The sequence below is a fragment of the Teleopsis dalmanni genome, chromosome 1 (assembly GCF_002237135.1).
Source record: "Teleopsis dalmanni isolate 2A chromosome 1, ASM223713v2, whole genome shotgun sequence".
NCBI classification, from domain to species: Eukaryota; Metazoa; Arthropoda; class Insecta; order Diptera; family Diopsidae; genus Teleopsis; species Teleopsis dalmanni.
Window position 1 is genome coordinate 95793742 of NC_051846.1, and position 17675 is coordinate 95811416.

Below are 17675 nucleotides of genomic sequence, written 5' to 3' on the forward strand. Positions count from 1 at the left end.
GCTCATAAAAAAAATTTCAGCCAAATCGGAGAACATGAGGTCAAAAAGGTGTCCAAGCTGTAAAAGAATATACAGTAATCGAATTTAAATCCAATTGGACATTTATGGGAACTTTTGGAACGAAAAATTCGTAAAAATTCAATTTTTGCCAAACGGCATGTGAAAAACATAATACTAAAAGGATGGGGACCAGTAAAATTGTAGTTTCGATGAAAAATCGTCTATTGGAAGTTTTTAAGTATTGTGGTTACCCAACTAATTACTAAATTGCATAAAAAATTAGAAATGTTCCTTAAAATGTCGTCTTATACTTAGTGTTTGTAGACTTTTGATCACTTGTTTTGCTATTCCTAACAATGAAAGCACCGTTATCTTAGGTGTTTTGTGAACACGTGCAAAAAAACTTCGCGAAAACATTGGGCATTGAATGTTTTAAAAAAAACAATAAAGCATGTTTCTAACAAATTTAGTTTTTGGAGAATATTTTCAAACAAAGTTTTTTGTACTGCCTGCTTGTTGACTTATGACTCCGACTGTATATTAAAATCAAAGATGAATCTGTCTACAAGAACGACATTGAATAGTGTCGAATTTGACAAAAAAGTAACGACCAGTTTTGCTCGTCCTTTTGCTGGGGTAAACTCACCGGTTTGTCCTGAGTCGTGACAATAAATTTTTATGAAATAAGGACACAGTGTTTAAATATTAATTTTTAAATGTTTATTTATTAGTTGAATTTCTTAAGTCTAACAATTATGATTTTCCTACTACTTTTACTTGGCTGAGTAAAATATATATAACTATAATAAAATATATAATATACAATACTAATATATATATATATTCGTGCTTATAAAGAAGGAAAAAAAGAACATAAACATATTCACGCCTATTACAAAAGAAACATAAACGTATTCATGCCTATGAGAGAAAGGACATAAACGTATTCACGCCTATGAGGGAAGGAACATAAACGAATTCACGCCTATGAGATTTAGTTGGAAGTACATAAACGTATTCACGCTTATGTGAAATTTGGTTGGAAGGAATATAAACGTATTCACGCTTACGTGGGGTTTGGTTGAGGAAATTTATAAAAATATTTATATAAATTGATATAAAAATAAAAAATATGATGTTGACGCGGTTTTCTTGATACTTATCTGTCTACGATGATTACTGGAAGTTAATCTGCGCGCTTCTGGTGACTTGGGATGTTGATCACTAAGTATCCTGCTTGAACAAATGCGTCGTCTTATATACACAACAGGCCGGACAGCAATGTTGCGCAATTGTTCTATTTACCGCTGATCTCTGTTTTTGTCGCTGTTATGAGTATGTATTCATATTCGCATTCTCCTCTCATTTGTTTTCTTTACGGCTTGTTTGAATTTTTCGCCGCGTTTATTTGCTAATTTAGATGCGCGCGCATCCTCCTCTTTGCGGTTGCCATGTGTGATTCCGTTTGACTCCGTTTGCGTAAACGTGGACTTGTTTACCATTTCGCAAAAAGTGAAAATTAATAAATAAAAGTGAAATAAAATATACATTTGATATAATTTTATATAAACAGAAGAAAACATATTAATTAAATTGAGGTACTACCAGTGAATAGGTATTAATTTATTAATTTATAATTTCAGTGATACATTTTTCATTGTTTTTATTTGCAGTGTTACTTGTGATATACAGTTGGTAAACTTTGTGTTTTATTTTTATGTAGGATAGAAATTCATAAAAATTTCTGTCCTTACAATAACTTAGCCTCAAATCTTTTCAATCGATGGGAAAGTTTTTTTTTATCTAGTTCTTAATGCGGTAAACATTTTAATAAAATTTTGATTGATGTCATTTTGATGCTGTGGCGAATTGAATCCTTATAAATTGTGGATATTTGTGTGTATAGTATAATTTCAAGTTTTTTTTATTTAGTATGGTGCGAGTTCTTTACCAATTAGCCAGCAGCAGACTCCAAATTGTTGATATCTTTTCTTGCATAGTTGAAAATAACGTTTTTGGATTTATCAGATTGCTTCAGATTGATTGGGGAATCGCATTTTCTTAAAGGGACGCTGTTTGTATTTCACATATTTCCGTTTTTTACCAGTGAGGTGTCATTCGCTTCAAGTGTGTCTCTTCAATTTAACGTAACCTAAGACTGTACCGTTATTTTCATTATTTCGTTTTGTTTATATTTTTATCAATAAGATGTTACTATTACACAATGGTAAGCTTTGAGGATAGAATTACTCATTTCATCCTTGTTATCAATGGAATGAGTTGTACAACCATGTAATGGAGAGTAAGAAATATGTAAAGTCGCGATCCTACATAGTTATTCGGAAAATAAATAAATACGTGTTTAAAAGAAATTTGTAGAAATATACAATAAAAATCATTAGCTAATCTTGTAATATTTAAAAATTTGAAAAAAAACCAACTTCCGTTTAGTGAATAAATATTTTATTTCAAACCGAACGTTTATATAATAAGTTGTACGTATACAATTATATAACTGATATGACTTAAAAACAATGATTCTATTAGTTTTACATCAATGATGATTTTATTACAATTACCCTTGCATACATGTTGTTTAAAAATTGTCTTTACGAAAAAACACCCAATTTAAAAATTATTCTGTGTAAGTATACTGAAAAGTTGCTAGTGACGGTGTTTGAACGGGTACTAAGTGATTGTGACCATTTGTACTCTGTTGGATCAAATAATTTCGTCCTTTTGAAAACCACTGAACAACACTTAATTCATCTACTGTTTCTGTTGATACCGGGTTATATTTTCGACTTTCGGAACGGATCATTTTAACTCCATGCACAGTCCTGTTTGGGTTTACAAAAAGTTTTTTATGTGGGATGTGGTCATTATGCATTTTAAAATTGTTGCTAAAAATGCTTTGATAAGGTGGTGGAGGTGTGATATTAGAGTGCTGATTATTGTGGTCGAAAGATTGTGATGAATCAAATACGAGAAGACCATTTTTTTTACGTAACATACTGCCATTAGTTAATGCATTAGTAGTATGCTGGCTATTAATGTACCGAAATATGAATTCTGTGGTAAATACAACTAATGAAGTTATAAATCCAGCTGCCATTATATAATAAGTCATCATAAGGTCTCCATTTCGTAACTGACGTTCAGTGCCACCTAAATCTTGAGGGCATATTTCTGCATTGGGTAAGCCTCTAACTGAAAGATGTTTAATGATTCCAGATTCAACAAGATTCAATAATCTGAAAAAGATGAAAAAATGAATTTGAATTAGTATATATATACAATTTATTGTATGTTAATTAAAAAAAGGAACAAAAAGGTTATGAACACGAAAATAGTATATATCAGTGATAATAAAGAATAAAGTTAAATGAGTTTATGAGTTTGTAAAGGCATACATTTTATATAACTACTGACGTAAAGAACTTGTTGAGGTTCTGAAAATAGTCATTAGTTAAAAAATGTATGCCCCATATCCGAAACAATTTTTTTTCATTAATTCATAACACACTCAGTTTAACGATGAATCAGATCTTGCTTAATTTTATCTTTTAAAGTAGTGTAAAAGCATATTTTGTTCTTTCGTTGTCTTGTCTTTACTGAGATGGTTTACATGCGCACGAAAAAGTTCAGAATGGACTTGCAACCACATGAACACAAAATTTATTTTATTGAGGATACAGCTTGATGGATTTTTTAACTTACTTACTTATTTTGCCATAACAATCCGTTACCGATTTTCAGCCTGACACGTCCGGTTAGTGCTCTCTCCACTTGGTCCTTCGACCGAAGACACGGTCTATCCCTACGAGTACTTAATCCAACTACTGCTTCAAATACATATTTTTCTGGAGCATCTTCACCCATTCTCATGACATGACCAAGCCAGCGAAGCCATTGGATTTTAATTCGCTGAATTATGTCGTGCTAAAGCTCGTAAAGTTTCCTGTGCATTCAGACGCTGTAGTCTTTACCAACTTGTAGAGGACCAAAGAGGACCAATCTTACGAAGAAATTTTCTCTCAAACATTCCCAGTGCTGCTCAATCATCCTGTGGTGATGTCCATGCTTCTGTGCCATACAGAAGTACAGGACGGATGAGCGATCTGTAGAGCGTAAGTTTTGTTTGTCGAGAGAGCTCTACATCTCAATTGCATACTGAGCCCATATTAGCACCTATTATAAATAGAGATTCTTCTAAACCTTTTCTTGCAGATTTCTTTTTGATAGCATAAAGGCAGCTGTAACATCACGCTTAGTATGTTAGATTATGTCAATGTCGTCGGCATAAGCAAAGTACAGGACACATTTGTAAAATATGGTTCTATTACGATGAACACCTGCCCTGCGTATGATCATTTCCTTTTTGAAATTCAAAATATTACATGATAAAGGATCACTTTGTCTGAAGTCTCGCATGGTACCAAAAGGTTCGAAAAGACTCGATTTTAGCTTGTCAGAGCTATGGATATTGCTCAACTTCATTCTACAGAATTGGATTAAATTTGCAGAAAAACATACATTACTTTACTCAGACATTGCGGCGTAAACACGATTCGTTATGAGACTATCGAAAGCTGCTTTATAATCGACAAAAAGATGATTATGTTCGTAAGCTTTTCCAGAATTTGGTGCAGTGTGCATATCTGGTCAATAATGAAGCGATCAGATCGAAAGTCGCACTGATAAGGTAAGGTAACATATGGCTTCAAGCTTTTACACAGTACAGTTGAAAGGACCTTGTATACGATAGCTATTAGGCTGTTCTCGCTACAGTTGGCGCACATTGTAGGAACATATTTTTTCAAAACAGGACAAAGATTTTATTTTACAACAAACTACTGAAATTTTTTTTTAAATTTATATTTTTAATATAATAATTATTTAATATCAATTATCAAAAATATAAGCTAAAAAAGCGAATTTTATTTCAATGTGTAAACCCATTCTTGATATACTGTATGTGTAAGTTATTAATATTGTGATTTATTATTATATAATAACTATAAATGACACTGACAATTTATTATTTTCTACCTCTTTGATTCATTGCAGTAACGACGGAAAGCAACAAGACAAATATCAATTGTAAGTATTTTATTTTCGATGCATTAGCATTTGTTAAATACTAATTAAGGTATTAAAAATGAACTTTTTTGTAGACATTCTAAGTGATGATTTGGAAATATAGCTTTCTCAAATGATGATAGATGATGAGAATTTTAGTAATGATAAATTTCAAACAAGTGCTGTAAATTATTTAAAGTACAAAATACCTAGTTAAAATTTTTTGTTTTTCCAGCTTCTAGTCAAAATATTACAGCGATTAAAGAAATCAAATCCCAACAAAATTCGAAACATAAATGATGCAAATAGTTTCCAGGTTGACTGAAGAAGTGATTTTGCTGCGGAGAGAAGTTCGAGAATTACGATTATTTGGTTCGAAAAGTGCTTCTCAGGAACTTTCTCTACTGCCACAATTACCCATAACAACTATAGATTCATTAAGAGATTTTGACAATCAACTACATATAAATGAAAATATAAGGAGTGCATTGGTAATATTGCTTACAGAAACAGTGATTAAAGAATTCATTAGATTCATATGATTTGTCATATTTTTTAAGAAATGCCAGAAAAAATGTTAATAGTGATGAACTTGATGCCAAATGTTCTTCGAGAGATGCAGCTAGTAAACCATTCATTCAAAATTATTTTCTGGTTCGAATAAGTAAAGATATTTTGTACGTATATATATACCTTGCCATCAGAAAAGAACGAGAATTTTAATTTTTGAATTCCCGCGCTTATCGGTAATTTTTTTTTATTTTCACGCTGGCAACACTATTATACACATTCTGTCAAAGTTTAACGTATATCGTACGATTAGTTTTTGTTTGGTGTCTATACAAAGAAGTTGAAAAATTTTCGTGTGGCGTATTTTAGGTGAATTTCATTCAAAAAAAGCGTCGTTGTGATGTAGCCAAAGAGATGATTTCCAACGCAGATAGTGACCCTACATTCATCGAACGCATCATAACTGGTGATGAGACATTGGTCTTTGAATTTGACATGCCCACCAAACAACAATCGACCGAATGGTGCTTCGAAGGTGAGCCGAAACCGAATAGAGAACGCCAAAGTCGGTCCAAAATCAAGGTTATGCTGACTGTTTTCTTCGATATTCGTGGTGTGAAATCCTTTCGGATGGTCAAACGGTCAATAAGGATTATTATTTGATTATATATCAAACTCTTCATTGAATTGCTAACAGGCCACTACAGACTGCGATACCATCTGGAAAACATTGGTCTAGCAGAAAACGATTCCTTCCGACTCTGTCAAGAGCAACAGGAAACAGCAGAACACATTCTATGTCTCTACCTAACCCTGCTAAAAATCAGACTCACCTATTTTGGCAGTGGAGTTTTGAGACCTGAACACCTAGCCAGTATAAAACTTCATCGAATATCAAATTTAAAATAATTTGGAAGAACGTGTGTGTTAAGGGCCTCAAGAATTATTGTCAACAATCGTTGTCGTCGCTTGCTATTACACATCAAACTAGTCGACAATTTTTTAAACATGCCTCAGAAAAAATAGCAAATGTACTATAACACATCAGTCAATAAGACGTGTGACTAACTAAGGAAAACAAATTTTTTCTGCCAAACATCGATTTTACTCATCAATATAATCTCTTTCAAGGGCAATACAATCAATCCAATGCTTCTCTAACTTCTTGATTCCGTGCTTGTAGAAGGATTTCGCTGGGGGGCAAATCTGGACTATACGGTGGATGAGGAAACAAATCGAAATGTGCAATTTTGCCACTGAGGAATTCGTGCAATTTTGCCATCATTTTTATTGACTTGTGACATGGTACATTGTCTTGATGAAACAAAATTTTTTTCTTCGCCATATGCGGTCGGTTTTTCACAATTTCTGCTTTCATACGATCCAGTAACGCCGTGTAGTAGTTACTATTGACGGTTTTTCGAGATAGTCAATGAAGATTATACCATGTGCATCTCAAAATACTGAAACCATATCCTTCCCAGTTGACTGTTGTGTTTTTGGACGCTTCGGACGTGGTTTACTGGCTGCAATTCACTCAGATGATGATCGTTTTGATTCCGGAGTGAAGTGATGAATCTATGTTTCATTTATTGTCACATATCGACGCAAAAAATCTGATTTATTACGTGTAAACATGGCTAAACACTGCTCTGAATCATCAACACGTTGTTGTTTTTGATCGACCGTGGGTAAACGCGGCACCCACATTGAAAAGAGCTGTCTCATGGTCAAATGTTCATGCATAATTGTAAACACACTGCCTTTTGATATCTTTACGATCTCAGCTACCTCATGCAATTTCAATTTACGATCAGATATAACCGATTTCTGGACTTTTTTGATGTTTTCTGGAGTAACCACCTCAATTGGACGGTCAGAACGTTCACCATCATCGGTGTCTGTACGACCACGTTTAAATTCAGCAAACCAATAAAAAATGGTTTTTTTCGATGGAGCAGAGTTCGAATTACATTTTTGAGGCCATTGTTGAGCTTGTACAGTATTTTTTTTCATCAAGAAGCAATGATAAATTAACACACGAAATTGTGTTGAATCCATTGTTTTCAAAATAACAAAAGTAGCTTCACTTAAATGGCTGTCATTTTTTTTCTGACTTATCAAAATGCATGAAATTGTACACATAGTCTTTTGAAGGTTGGTGCTTCATAAACGTCGTATAGATTTGACAACGGCAGCGCCATCTGTGTGTCAGTTATACGACTAATTGACTGATGTATTAAAATAAGATATTGCATACATTTAAACAAATTTTTTCGCACATTTTTTTGTAAATCGAAAAATTTGATTGTGTAATAGTATCATTTGAAATTTTAAAAAAGTCATGAAAATCAAAAAATGTTATTTGATATTTTCGCAAACAAGCTCGTGTTTTTTCGTAAACAATCGGATTATGTCGGCATGCAAAATATCAATTATTTTAAGGTATGGAAGCCTAAATATCGTTTAAATGCACACATGATTTTTCATTAACAACGATAAGTGTAAAAGATAAGTGCAATTTGGAGTGTATTTTTTTTGACTTCTTGGATTTGATAATAGACATACGCTAAATTCACATGTCTTGTCTGCGGAGACAAGCTTACACTAATTCATAATTACTATGAAAAAGAAACTAAAAAAAACATTACAGTTTACGCACAACTAATTGCACTTTTTGAAAGATACGCATTTAAAATATATCTGTCCAGTAAACCTGGTAAACATAGGATAAATGAATTAATAGCAACCGACTCAGCTACCGTGTTTTATTTGCAATCGTGAATATGCCTTCAAAGAACGTTAGATAAGCTTAAAAGAAATCAAGATGAATGGGTTGTATTAGATCTAGCATCACAATACATAGGTCGAAATATAACAAAATACAATTACAAGTCGAAGCTTGGCACAGGAACTATTAAAGATGAAAATTACGTCAGGTGGCACTGCTCGAAAAAACAAACGATTTTTGAATCGTTTGTGAACCAATCACTCCACAGTAAAAGAATTACCAAAATTAGCCGCCTATACTGTATCGACACGGATATGTTGTTTGATTTTGCTCAGGTATCACTCAGTCGCGGTCCGGGTCGTTGCAATAAATTTGTTTTATTGACTAGTTTGAGAGCTAGTGAAAAGGCGAATAAGAAAGAAAATACGTTATTATTCCAATTTAAAAAGAATATCTAAAAAATTTAAAATTTCTAATACTAGGTAATAAAAGAATTCTAGTCTAATGCCGGCGGCGTTATAAACTAATGATCTATTATTAATCTGGCTTATAGTATCAGAGTATCACTGACGTGAAAATTCCCTGGCTACTTAAAGATCGTATAGATGTCTACTGAATTTGGTGTGCTGCCGTTAAGTGATCTTTCACATGAATTTAGCTTCTTTTAATATGAAAAATAACCCTTATTTCGTTAGTTGCACGTACATTCGCACAAGTGTCATTTTTTTGCACGTTCAAAAGTTAATGCATTTCTTGATTAAATTCTGCATTACCTTGCGAATTAACAGCTCTGCCGCGACCATCAATCCATTCTTGAAGCTTGTCTTGTGCTGGCTGTGCGTGTGAGTATTCGCTGCTATATTAAAAAACTGATTTACTCAACTCATGAATGGTCGGTTTCTTAATATTTATAATTTCCTGTTTTAATAAATAATAATTCATAAAGGAGATATATAAATTGTGAATATATTATGTAATTATCATACAAATGTAATTAATATATTTAAATAAATTTGTATGAAAAAGCAAAACACAATAATTTCATACACGGAAAAGTATAATATATCTTTATTAAACTACAACTTTAAAATATAACAATGTGTATAAATTTACAATCCAAGTTAAATTTATTACTTATTTGTTACTAATTAAACTTATGATTTAACTATATAGTATCTACACATCATATTGTAATCTGTTAATGTGAACTTTTTGTGCTTAATGTAAAATAAATCAGAACTTCACTAATTTTTAAACGGAGTGCTCTAAATTTAAATTTTCAGTTTTTTTTTTCAATTTTATTTCGACTGTTGTTGTAATTAGCCCGTGTGTTACATTAAAATCGCCCATGTGCGGAACATTTTTGGCACCCAACGTGGGACACGTGTGTACAAACAATATATTTGTTCGTACATATATTCGAGTGCGTAATTTATTACAATAATAACACTAGTTTACAAATAATTAAAAGTTTTGTTTTCCAAAGATGAGAATTATACACGATTTTTTTTTCTGTGTACCGTTTTCGCGTTATTTGAAAAAAAACCGTTATTTTGACTTTTCTCAAAATATCACCCTACATATGGCCTCGTAACTTTATTTCTGAAGTTACCATAGTAATGCGAGATATATCAAATTAAAGGTGAAACTTGTACGAACATTTTAAGTTACATAACGTTAATATAACTTATTTAGTTTCGCAGTTATAGTTGAAATACACAGATGAAAAATGTTTTTTTTACGCTTTTTTCAACTTTTTCGATTTTCAATGTGATGGAACTCCCACAAAAATATTTAAAAAAAATTCCTTTTTGATTGATGTTAAAAACTGTTTTAGTACAAACATTTTGAGTGGCTTAACATAAAAATCGAATAAAAATTTCAGAAGTTATTCGCCATTTTCCAAATTTGCCCAAAATAGTGGTTTTTATTAACAAATCAGAAAAATCATTTTTTCGAGTTGATTTTTTAAAATTTAAAGTACAAATCAAAACAGTATTATTTAAAATTGTACAAATTTTGTTTAAAAATTAAAAATTAATATTATTAAATTTTAATATATTGCATTTCATATATAAGTTTGATCTATTTTAATTTAAAATATTCACAATATTTAATTCTAGTAAGTGCTTTGTGTCGTTGACAATGTTTAGTTGTATATTACTTGTGAAGTGATATTTTAGTTAGGATTGCGTACTCGTGATGTTGATTATATGTTTATTCAAATGCTTTTAGTCGCCTTAGCACTAAAACGGATTTTTGTGTGGCTTCTGACAAAATATTTTACCACTCCTCGAGCAGTACCAACTTAAGCTCTGCTTTTGTTGTTATAGTGCGCTTCTTTAGACGTCGTTAGATGTCTTTCCAAAACCTTTAGTGGATATGCAGTCCCATACACATATACTTCTCCACCACAGACATAGCAAGGTTATGTTTTTGGAGTTTGATTTTCTCCAAACTATTTGGCGGCCATAATTTCGAAAGATTTTAAATATACTTTCATTTGAAAAGATTACATTGTTCCAAAAGTCGATTGACTTGCTTAAGTACTGCTTCGCATAGGCTAAACGCTTCGTTAGATGACCTTCGCAATCATATATTTTCACCTATAAACACAACAACTGTATTTAGTCTCATGCAGTGGCCCTCTGACGGTTATGGAATGAATATCCTTACCAAACTCTTTTTCAACCTGGGTTGGGGATATTATTGAATTTAACTTCACCTTTCCTATTATTTAACTGCGTTCACGGTCGCTCAAAGCTTTATGGCGGCTTATGTGCTTTGCCAAATTGTGGATTGGGTTGTGTATATCTTTTCTTCAATCTCGGTGTAAGCTTCGTTTTAATTGTGCAAACATAGAATTCTTTTCCATTGATATTTGGTGTTTTCATTTTATTTACTGCTAATTAACTAGTTTATATGGAAGAAGGGTTCTGAAAAGCACCACGCATAAATATTGTGCGCATCTAAATAAAATTTTACACCACAAATTTTATTTACAAAGAAAAATGCACATATTGTGCGCACAAATAAAATACACATTTTACACGAATGTGGTGGAATGAAATAAAACTCGCACACGCATTCAGTGTTTGTCCCGAATTTACTTTGCACAACATTTTGGATATGAGGAAGCCACTTTGCACTCGCATATAACGTGTGCTGAAAATAATATGAGAAGCACATTTGTGTGCAGACTAGAAAATAAAAATGCACCAAAATGTGCGAAGACGAAATGTCTAAAGGGCCCATTAGACAGCAACGTTCGTTGTCAACGCGCGCTTTCCATTACACAAACAATTTTTAAAAAATTTTTTAAACACGCCCCAGATAAAACAACAAATATACTAAAAAATCGCTCTCACATGAGAATTTTTTTCTCCTACTTTTCTCCTACTTTGTGAAATGCGAAATTTGTTTGTGTAATAGTAACATTGGAAAATTTTAAGAAATGTTTGACGAAAATCAAAAGAATTGTTGATATTTATTCAAACATGCTCGTGTTTTTGGCATATACAGGTCGGATTTTGGTCGGCATGCAAAAATTTTATTTTATTTTGAGAAAGGAAGCGTAAACATCGTTTAAATGCACGCATGATTTGTCGTTAGCATGCGATGCTTTGCAAATATGAATGAATTTAATTTAAATATTTGTATTTTCTACCTAGGTAAAATTTTTTAATTTCCAAAACATTTTATTAAGAAGAATTAAAATATTAATAACCTTGGGCTAAAAAAAAAAAAATAACCAAACATTAAATTACAATAAAAATTTTGTTTTAAATATTAATTGCATTGTACACCTACGGAAAATTTAAAATAAAATAAAAATACAAAAAATACTAAAAAATACCAAAATATAAAAATAAATATATAAATTGAAATCATAAAAATAAATATAAATATATAAATTAAAATTATAAATTAAATGTAAAACATCATTTTTCGCAAGGAAATTACGCATAGCAGCCGCTGTCGACACTTCAGCGATTGCTTTAATACTGATGAGTGAACAAATTTTGCATTCTTTGCTGGAGGCGTGTTTAAAAAATTGTTGGTAAATTTAATGTGTAATGGAGAGAGAAGACTTCGTGTGTTTGTCAACGCGCGTTGATGTCTAAAGGCCACTTGATGCACATTTGTATGAAATGATGATTTAAAAATTATGATGAATATAGCAAGTACGAAAACTGATTTGCAATAATTTTGGTCTTAAAATTAAATATTTTATTGAAGAAGTGATTTTCTATATATATTAATCTTGAACTTATTATTAAATTTATATTTATTGTTTATATTACTTATTATTTTAGGGTTTATTAATTTAAAGCTTGGAAATAAAAGTTAATTTCACTATGTGATTGAAAACTTTATTAGGCCATTTCTTTTGTAAGCGTGCCACAAAAGAACAAATAAAATAAGCAATACTTTCGATGCCAACTCTGAACAAAATAGATATTTTGTTAGGCTTTTTGAAAATTAATAATAATTCTTTACAATTATTGGTGAGAATATTTTTTTTACATAATTGTAAATAAAATATAATTTTTTATGTTTTTTAACAGTAAAATAATAAATAGAAAGAATGACGTTTTTGTTTAGATTTTTTAGCAACCATGCGACTTGAGCTGCTTATTAGTTAAGCGAATTCAAAATGTTTGACTAAATAAGCCAGCAGTGTTGTTTCATTGTTATTTGTAAAATAAGCGATTATTCTTTTGTGATATGCTTACAAAAGAAAAGGCCTAGTGTTGTTGCTTCATGTATTTTTTTTAAACTAAGCGGTTGTTATTTTACAATGTGCTTAAAAAAAGATGTTAAATATTAACATTATATTCGATACCTCAGCAACAAATTGACTGGAACACAGTTAACAGTACATAATCCATACTTTGCATATTTCACCATTGCTTCAGTTACGTTGTAACCGCAGCTTAACATAAATGTTCTAAAATAAGTTAATTCATATTTGCTAAATTCATATTTCTCTTTTTGTTTTTATTTATATGTTTAATTATTAGAATATAAAGTATAATATTTTACACATTTTCATTTTATTTTTTACATCTTCATTTTTATTTTTATTATTTTCTTCTTTATGTTAATTTAATTTAATTTTACTTATATTTATATAGTTAATTTAACTTAATATCAATTAATATTAATAGTAGTTAAATTAAGTAAATCTTATAGCACACCTGCTATTTGCATATATAACCACGTATGCAAATGAGCAATCAAATTCTAGAAAGAAGACATACGATAAGCATTCCAAGTAAACGTAATGCTTATTTGGTAATAGACGCATCGAATACATTGCCTCTGAAAACTACACAAACTGACAAAAGTTTGTCAAATATTGCACCTTCGGCAACTTCGCTTGCATTTTCCGACTTAGCAAGTCCAAAAAATAAAATAATTATTAACAAAAATTTTAAACCGCCTCCAATCTACTTGCGTGAACGCAGCTCAAATAACCTCGTTACAATCCTTGCAAGTCTGATTGGAAACAATACTTTTCATATTGTTCCTATAACTAGGGGCAATATACACGAAACCAAAATCCAAATCGACACTGAAAACAATTTTAGAGTCATAACCAAATATTTCGAAGACAGCAAAAAAAATTACTACACATACCAACTAAAGAGTAGTAAGGGCCTTGTTATCGTAATTAAAGGTATCGAATCAGATGTAGAACCCATTGAGATAACAAATGTCCTAAGCGAAAAAGGCTTTAGCGCTAGAGCAGTAATAAATATTGTTAACAAAGATAAAATCCCACAACCTATGTTTAAAGTTGAACTTCACCCGGAAGTTTCTAAGCTTAAAAAAAATGAGAGCCATCCCATCTACAACCTACAGTATTTACTTCACCGCAGAATTAGCGTTGAGGAGCCCCACAAAAGAAATGGTTCGGTGCAATGCACAAACTGCCAAGAGTATGGCCATACTAAGTCATATTGCACTCTTCGTACAGTGTGCGTAGCTTGTGGCGAGCTTCACCATAGTTCCGAATGCGATAAAAAAGCATTAAAGGATACCAACTCCAAAAAATGTAGCAACTGCAGTGGAAATCACACTGCAAACTACAGAGGCTGTCCTATTTATAAAGAACTAAAGCACAGGTTAGCTCTGCAGAAAGAAGCGTTGCGTAATTCTACAAGAAGCAACACCATTAAATTAGTTGAAGTACCTCAACCTTTAACTTCTAAGCCTGTTACACCAGGTGTTTCATATGCTAATGTCGTTAAATCTGACAAGCAACAAGCCCCTCCAGTTCAAAGTAATAGTTTGGAAATAATGATCTCCACTCACTCAGAGCTTAACTCAGTTCATGTCAATCATGCAAACTACTCTTAACGAGATAGTTAAAATGCAAAGCCAATTAATGCAAATGTTTTTATCTAAATAATGAGTACTTTAAAAACTTGTACATGGAATGCAAACGGCTTAAGCCAACTTAAACTTGAACTCACAAATTTCATGTCCCGAGAAAGTGTGGATGTAAAGCTTTGCTCAGAAACACATCTAACTAACAAAAATTTCTTTTCTATTCCTGGTTATTTATTCTATAAAACCAATCACCCAGATGACAAAGCACATGGTGGTACAGGTATTTTGATACGAAGGTGTCTAAAACACTATTTTCTAGGTACATATGCTCATAATTATATGCAAGCCACATCAATACACCTTAAGCACACAGGAAAAAATTTAACTTTATCGGCAGTTTACTGCCCTCCTCGCTTCAACATTACTGAGACCCAATTTACGGATTACTTTTTAACTCTAGGTGAAAGATTTCTTGCGGCGGGAGACCACAACGCCAAGCACACGTATTGGGGTTCACGACTCTGTAATCCAAAAGGAAAACAGCTCTGCAATTCAATTGTAAATAGAAAAAATTCACTAGACGTAATCTCTCCTGGGCAGCCAACATATTGGCCTGCTGATAACAATAAAATACCAGACCTAATAGACTTCGCCGTATCCAAAGGCATAAGCAAAAATTTTATCTCAACATACACTAGCTGCGATTTGTCTTCTGACCATTCTCCAGTTACATTTTGCTTACGTGATGGTCCTCAGTTACGAGACTGTTCCTATAGCCTTACAAGTCCTAAAACAAACTGGCTCAAATATAAAAAGTATATTAACTCACACATACACACAAATTACAAGATAAAGTGTAAGTCTCATATTGAGGACGCAACCTCGGTTTTAAACTCAATTCTGATTTCAGCAGCAGAAAACTCCACCCCTAAAGGCAATAAAATTTACAGATTCAATAGAGTTCTTACAAATAGTGACATAGAGAATTTAGTTTTACAAAAACGTAGATTAAGGCGTGAATGGCAAAAATCTAGGTCCCCTTTAGCGCAAAACTTATTTAAGGAAGCCCAAAGAAGACTTAGATCTGCATTAAGCAAGGAAGACAAAGTCAGACAATATAATTATATTCAAAACCTATGTCCAAATGGCAAAAACCATTCATCTTTGTGGAATGCTAGCAAAGGTATAAATCCTCCCATAGACTCCAATTCTCCAATATGAAACTCTCTTGGAAACTGGGCGCGAAGTGATGAAGAAAAATCTAACGTTTTTGCTGATTACCTAAAAGAGGTGTTCCAACCAAATCCTGCAGCAGGACAATATGACTTTCCCACTCAAGATCCACCAGCACCATCTATTGACATGAATATCACGGCCAATGATCTTGTTCAAATAATCACAAATAAGTTAGATTGCAAAAAAGCACCGGGATATGATAATATCTCACCCATCATGATAAAAAACTTACCCCTTTTGGCCATAAATTTTATCACAAGACTTTTTAATGCCATAATTAAATTTGGCTTTTATCCAACAGAGTGGAAAACATCCATGATTATTATAATTCATAAATCAGGTAAAGACCCCACGCTTGCCTGTTCATACAGGCCAATAAGCTTACTGCCATGCCTTTCTAAAACCATGCTAAAACCGTTCCTTGACGTTCAAAACTTAATACCGTCCCACCAGTTTGGTTTTAGGGAAAAACATGGAACTATTGAGCAAGTGAATCGTATAACGAATGAAATAAGACACGCATTTGAGCTCAGAGAATATTGTTCAGCGGTATTCCTTGATGTTAAACAAGCATTTGATAAAGTATGGCATAATGGACTCATATATAAGATACGCTATTCATTACCTGCAAATGTCCACTCAGTTCTAGAATCGTATCTGCATAATAGAAGCTTTAAAGTGAAATGCAAATCATATACTTCTAATAATTTCCCAATAGAAGCTGGCGTTCCACAAGGAAGTGTTCTTGGCCCTATATTGTATGTACTTTACACATCTGATATCCCGATAAGTAGTTCAGTTATCACTACAACGTTTGCCGATGATACGGTAATTTTATGCCGAAACAGAAACGCTGTGCTAGCTTCAAACCAACTTCAATCTCACTTATATCGAGTGGAGAAATGGTTGTCAAAATGGCGAATTAAAATTAACGAAGTAAAATGTAGACACGTCATTTTTATCTTAAATCGGAGTACATCTCCAACAATTTTACTAAACAACATTCCCATACCACAAGCAGATAATATAACGTACTTAGGTATCCACCTAGACAGACGACTAACTTGGCGCAAACATATTAAAGCCAAAAAAATTCAGATGAAGCTCCAAGCCTCTAAGTTGCATTGGCTCATTAATAGCAGATCTTCCCTGTGCCTAGAGTATAAAGTACTCTTGTATAACAGCATCATAAAACCAATATGGACTTATGGTATCCAGCTATTTGGCAATGCTAGTGCTTCAAAGATTGAAATTATACAAAGAGCTCAGTCAAAAATACTAAGAATTATCACTGGTGCCCCATGGTATATTATTAATGAAAGTATATACCGAGATCTACAAATTCCCCTAGTTAAAGCTGAATTTGATAATATAAAAAAAAATACAATAAAAGGCTGACAGAGCATGTTAATCCTTTAGCAAGAAATCTCGCACTTCTGTCCATTACTTCCCGCCTAAAAAGAGCTGACCGTCCAGCCGTTAATTAATATTCAACAGCTTGAAGTAAAAACCGCACCTTTCTTTTTAGTAATCTGTTAAAGTTGAACCACTTTCTTAAGAAACCACCCAACATTCACTCCAATGAAATTTAACCCATTAATCTAAGTGAGGTTCGTGATATAAGGTTGACTTATTTTATTTTATTTTATAAAATCTATAGTTAAAATAAAAATTTGTAACATTATGTGATTAGTTATAAGATTTTACAACTTATTGTTAGTCTTATTTTAAGAGAAGATGCAATAAATAAATGTATGTTTTAAAAATAAAAAAACAA

General features: G+C 32.2%; 1 protein-coding gene across 1 annotated transcript in view; it reads right to left on the bottom strand.

The window, feature by feature from the left end:
- Window positions 1–2539: 2539 nt before the first annotated feature.
- LOC119673332 overlaps window positions 2540–17675 on the bottom strand; it is a 190539-nt gene continuing 175403 nt past the window's right edge. The window contains exon 3 of the mRNA XM_038084595.1: window positions 2540–3254. Within this exon, the coding sequence (XP_037940523.1) occupies window positions 2636–3254 (619 nt within the window). The 3' untranslated portion in view covers window positions 2540–2635. The remainder of the gene's footprint in view (window positions 3255–17675) is intronic.